This window comes from Echinops telfairi, unplaced genomic scaffold, assembly GCF_000313985.2.
Source record: "Echinops telfairi isolate 266 unplaced genomic scaffold, ASM31398v2 ScPeMD7_9;HRSCAF=40, whole genome shotgun sequence".
Taxonomy (NCBI): Eukaryota; Metazoa; Chordata; class Mammalia; order Afrosoricida; family Tenrecidae; genus Echinops; species Echinops telfairi.
In genome coordinates, this window is record NW_022103906.1 from 51,564,705 (window position 1) to 51,570,704 (window position 6,000).

Genomic DNA, 6,000 nt, shown 5'->3' on the forward strand with positions numbered 1-6,000 from the left:
ATCAGTTGCACCAAATGTGTAAATATTGCTGAATGAAAAATTAATTTGCTCTGTAAATTTTCACCCAAACCACAATACAATGTTTTTTTTTAAAAAGGACACTTAAAAGAAGTGAATCTTGTTCTTAATGCAGGGACAGCCTGTACACATCAATTCCAAATTGGCTTAGAAGGAAATTTCCATACATTGAGTGTCTAACAATCCTAATTCTTGGCCTTTGGATGGACAGCAGGTTAAAGAGTACTAGGAACATTAAGGTAGCACAACCAGGACCACTTTTACATACTATATCCCTAGTATCCAACTAAGGTGGCTTACGTATACATACATAAAAATATCTATGTTCTCCTTTTTACAAAATTTCCAAAGTTCTGGTCCTGTTTGTCTCTTCTCCACATTAGGTAACATCAACCTTCCAAATGGCTATTTAATGTTTTTTCATTATAGTGTTTTCTCCTTTAAAAAGCTCCCTAGAAATTAACAAAAGTCCATGCTCAATACAGGCTACAGGAGTGATCTCTGTATGAGGAAGACATGGGGGTGGGGGAATGTTTCAAAGAGTGTACTGATAATTCTGTTGTTACTAGGACAGAACATTCCAGAAAAGGGAACTTCATCTTAAAAAGCTCAGACACTATTAAGCCTCTACCTTCTTCAGGACTCTCCTAGTGTCTTAGTAAAAAGAAACACTCTAATCATCAGCAGAGAAAAAGTAACATGGAACAAATGAAAACAATAAATGAAAGCTACTTTCACTGTTTCAGAGCTATAGTACTTAATCTGAATGGAAATCAACACTTTTTTTACCCTGTTTAAGGCCTTGGAAGGTAAACCTAATAAAGCAAAATGGAGGGTGAGGCTAAAGGTAATTATAATCCACTGTTGCACTACTGACAGGATAATACTCTAAAACCATCAGTGCTGCTTTTCATTAGATTTTATATGCTAAAAAGTACATTGTCAACCAAAAAAAGGGTATGTTCGTAGTATAACTAATAGTACTTGTCATTTAGCTTATTTTGACCATTTCCAAGCCAAGTACTGTAACATAATACAATATCACAGGCTGCCAAGTAGGACATGTAATATTGTAACATAGTTACTATGTGTTAAAAGTTTTACTTCCATATATAACAAGTTAGTTTAGTAACAATTTGTCCTTGTCTGCAAACACTCTAAATTTTCTTCAGCTTTTAAATGACTATTGATTAAAATCATAACTAAGGAAACTGTGCCCAAAAATTGGGTTAAAATTTTAATTATTACAGAAAAATGGAAGAAACAAGGCTTAAAGACACAATTCCTTCTCTGATAACTTAAAAGAGGTTCTAGAGACTGACCTGACGCCTCTCAATAAACTACTCCATTTCAAAAGGACAAAAGCACCTATGTTTCCAAGGAATGTCTTACAACCCTTAAATATAATCTACTAATAAGTTGGAGTGTGACCTTGAGGAGAATCTCTTCACCCAAAGGATAAATATAACAAGATTATACATTTTAAATATCCCAATTTTTCCAAATGCTCCAAATCTTTCTCTATCCAAGTTTTCACTGGTCCATATGAAAGAAACCAAATTTTAGGTTTGATCTACAGTTCTTGGATAACTTCAGCAAATTATATTATCATCGTTGAGGGGAATAAACTTGCTAAAATTAAACTAAAACAAAACAACAACAACAAAGTTTAGGTGATATTTATTTTCTACTTACGTCAAATTAAATTTAAAATTAAACTGCCATGTTGATGTTCCCGGAGGGTACTCTCCCTGTTCATTCATAAATGTCAGGCCTAGCTGAATTATCTTTAACAAGTCTACATTACATCGCAATAGTTGGTACTGATAGTCAGCGTTGCTCCTGAATTCTCCAATGGGTCGTGCAACCACACCTGGAAACTCGGTGTCCTGTAAAATAGTTTAAGATTCATCATTTACTAAACAAGTATGACCGCAGTTCATAAATTCCTAGAAAATTAATTTCTGAGACCAGCTAAAGAATCCTGTTACCGATGATTATTTTACACATTCATATTCATTTCAGTTCAAATACTTTTTAAAAATTCTGACTAGGAAGAGAACTACTTTTTTGAAACATAAAATTCTTTAAATAACCCTCCCCCCTTTTCAAAACTTTAAATACACCATCAATTAAAAAAAATTCTACATATGATATATATGATAAATGTAAACTTTATACCCAGGGAAAATCACAATCCCAGACCCCCAAAATATATATTCAACTATGCTCACATTATTCTAATGCTAACTCAGTTTTTGGTTAAAAGGCAGAGCAGAAAATGCACTGTATTTTTCAATTGTTTCTCTGATGTGTCTATTTAAACAACAAAACCTTCCATGGAAAGCAATGTTATCCTAAATCCAGCTTAAGCAATACTATTCACTCCACAGAAAGCTTGTTAAAACTCTCATGCCACTCACTCATTCTGTAGGACATCCCTTCTAATCTTGCCACTCCTTACCATTAAAACAATATGAATGTTCAGTAGGTAGAGAGTAAGTTTAAATTCTGAGTAAGTATAGCTTTATGGAATCCTGGTTGGTGCAGTGGTTACACAGTAGGCTGATAACTAGGTGGTCACAGTGGTTTGGACCTATCTTCTCTACAGGTGAAAGATCTGACAGTCCGTTTCCAAGAAGATTCATTCTTAACTCTCCGGGGCAGTTTTACTCTGTCTTATATTGCAAAAGGTTTGGTTTGGTTTTCTACTAAGGTGGGCCCTCTGGTGGTGTAATATTCTGCTAACCAAAATATTAATGGCTCAAATTCTGAAGTTGCATCACAGGAGAAAGATGTGGCAGTTTGTTCCCATGAAGATTACAAATGGTAAAAAACTGATGAGGCAGTTCTAATCTGTCCTACAGAGACACTACAGGGTGAAATCAACTTGAAGGCAAAAGGTATGGTTTGTTAAGGAGCTGTAGTGATTTGCAATGGTTAAGTGCTCGGCTGCTAACTGAAAGCTTGATGGTCACCACCAGCTGGTCTGCAGAAGAAAAGACTTGATGGGTCTTCTTTAAAGATCTGTAGCCTAGGAAACCAAAGAGGGCAGTCCTACTGTATCATACATGGTTGCTATGAGTTGGGATTGATGGAAATGCCCTTATTAATGGAATATCCTCTATAGATACACAAATAGAAGTTCAACATATAACTTTCTCCTCCTCAACGAAAAAGATTTTTTTTTTACTTATTTGTATTCCAAATACTGAGAAAATCTCAGCAATATTAGAATTCAAACTAGCTAAGAATAAAAAGCATCAGGTCACTGTAAAAAAAGAAATGAAATGTTCTCTAAATTCAGTCCAATTCAAAATCTTTTCCAAGTGCTAAATAAATTACACTGGAAGCCGAATTGATTCTATCTTCATGGGCTGAATTTGTTATTGGAGAGTAAACAGTACAGAACCAACCACAGATACACAAGGTAAAATAGAACAGAAGAAACACAACTGGGTAGGAGACATTCAAAAGGAGAGAGAATACCAATTTGTGCATAGATCTCTGGTAATAATTAACAAAAAAAGCAAGTCAATAATGTTTCACTGAGAGATCTGATATTTTTATTTGAAAAAGTTAAACAAAAACACCAGGAGCTCCATGGATATTAGAAGCTGGTCTGTATAACTGGCTAGGCTTTTATGTTGCAAGGGCCTGACCTAGTACTCATGGATAAGCCCAAATATTCTTTTGAATTTGAATGATTTCACAGATTATGTCTGAAAACACAAACAGCCTCAAACCACAAAAATTACTATCTATGTCAAAATGTTGGCAAATATGAGTAACTGCTGCTTTACAAGTTTCGTCTCATTCTAGTCTTCTTGATTTGAGGTAAGATTTACTAAAACATCCAATAATACAATTATTCTGGCTTTCTTTCAGCATCCAATCCAGGCCACAGCCTTGTTTCCTTAAACTTCCTTAAAATTACCTGGAACAAGCCCCAAACCTAAAAATCATAATACTGACTTAGGTAAATGCCCCAAGTTTCCTTATCTTCCACTAAATAACAGACTCAACTTGTCAAGTTACATGAGTATTCCTGGTGGTTACTGGTTGGAGGTATTAACAAGTTTTATTTCTCATAAAGTTAGTTATTAGACATCAACAGAACAGCTGAACTAAAGACATTTTCAAGCCTCTTTCCCCATTCTTGGGGTGCCCTGGTAGAGTAGTTGTCATGCATTGAGCTGCTGAACCAAAGGTCAACAGTTCCAAACCACAAGCTTCTCTGAAAGGTAAGGCTTTCTGTACCTTCAAATAGTTAAGTCCTACAGGGTTGCCATGAGTTGGAACTGACTTGACGGCAGTGTTTTTGGTTCCCCCTTCCATAAAGAAAGAAATATTTTAAAGATTTAGTGAGACGCATACCATAGCAACGTAATTATATTTTCGGATAACTTGACGAATTTTCTTCATCTCTTCATCCAAGTTGCAAGCCCAAACTTCACAAATTCTTTGGCTGTGATCTACAGTTGCTGCTGGCATAGTGAGGGCAGAAAGGGTCTAGATGCCAAGCATCAAAATATTACACTTGATTGAAGATTTGACTCATAAAATACTTTATCCTTTATTTGTGTACCTGTCAAAAAAAGGTAAAAGCCGGTCATACATGAAAATTGAAATCACAGAATAAGAGTTGACAGAGGCCTAAGAAATAGTTGGTTCAAAGCTTTAGAATTACAAGAAATAAACCTTTATGAAGTGAAATTTCTAAGGTCATGCATCTAATCTGTAGAACAACAGGTTTCAATGTATTTTTGAAAAAATTACTCTTGTTTTTCAAGTATTTCCTCTAATTACTTTGAATTTAACTCACCTTTTGAATAAACCTTCATTAAGTCATTCATATCCATGCAAAAATGAAAAGTTGTGACAAGATCAGATGGCACAGAACTAAAATGATTGCTTTTATTCATTAACAATACGTTCAAAATCTGACCGCAGAATTGACTTAAGTTTACTCACATCAGATTTTAGGTGTAAATTTAAAAGCAAAAACACGAGCTTTTGGAGAAATAATAGGACTATTACAAATTGTCAGATTGCCTGTAACTGCTAAAAATGAAAACCATGCCTGTGTGCATTTAAATGGTTGTTTCCACTTTCCTACAAAGTGGCACGTATGCCCTTAATGCCTACCACACACATCTTACGTTTCTGAGCCATAAACACAAGAGTTCATGGTAGAGAATAACAGACCAACCTTTTGATTCTTCGGTAAGGAAATCCAAAATACGCCTTTTTTTTTTTTCAGGCAAAAACAAGGTTAAAAGGAAGGATTTTATGACCCCTTCAGAACTGTGCAGTCACAAAGGCAATTTCGTGGGCTCCACGAACAGAAACCGAAAGAAGTTCGGAAAATCGCTTCTTTATAGTTCCCCTTTCCCGCCCCGCTAAGTGTACACACGTACACACACACACAAACACACTCTGGAAAGATCCCTAAGTTTAGCATTGCTTCCCTTCACCTCTCTCTACAGCACTTCCAGAATCTTCTGGCATCTCTGTGATGCTGGCTACAAAGAAACAAGAGGTGCCGCACAGAGAGCGCCTTCGTGTCATAGGTAACTCTTCTCTGGCAAAAAGCCAGTGCGAAGGTGCTGATCATTATTTACGGGATCAGACTTAGTCCCAAGCATTGCTGTGTGAAGGGATGAGAAGTTGCGAATCCAGACCACCGCCCTCCGCTACCAATTTCCGCCCCACAATATCGAAGACCCAGGTACAAAGCCTTTACGTCATCACCGCGCGCCACCACCGTGACAGACTCCAACCTCAGTTATCCTCCCCTTACCCCTCCCCCCTCCCTCCCCCAAGCTCTTTCCTCCACCAGCCGTACTCCAGCGGGCGCCATCGCGCACCCTCTCAGGTTCATCGTGCCCGCCCCCTTTCTACTTCCCCAACCTGCCCCTCCCCCCCCATATGCGGCAGACGCAAAAACTACTTGTGTCGCTGAGCTCGCGTTCCTCCTCT

The 6,000-nt window shown here is 37.1% G+C and overlaps 1 protein-coding gene across 3 annotated transcripts in view; it reads right to left on the reverse strand.

Moving 5' to 3' along the window:
- The window catches only part of CNOT7 (CCR4-NOT transcription complex subunit 7), a 29,441-nt gene extending 23,445 nt beyond the window's left edge, over positions 1 to 5,996 (reverse strand). For 2 of the 3 annotated variants that reach the window (XM_045286739.1, XM_004696171.3), the window contains exons 1-3: positions 5,972 to 5,996; positions 4,396 to 4,606; positions 1,714 to 1,907 (exon numbers count right to left, since the gene is read on the reverse strand). In XM_045286739.1, coding sequence (XP_045142674.1) covers positions 1,714 to 1,907; positions 4,396 to 4,512 — 311 coding nt within the window. In that variant the 5' untranslated portion in view covers positions 4,513 to 4,606; positions 5,972 to 5,996. Of the gene's footprint in view, positions 1 to 1,713; positions 1,908 to 4,395; positions 4,607 to 5,230; positions 5,402 to 5,971 lie in introns of those variants that run through there. The other variant, XM_045286738.1, reaches the window with a different exon arrangement.
- Positions 5,997 to 6,000: the final 4 nt, after the last annotated feature.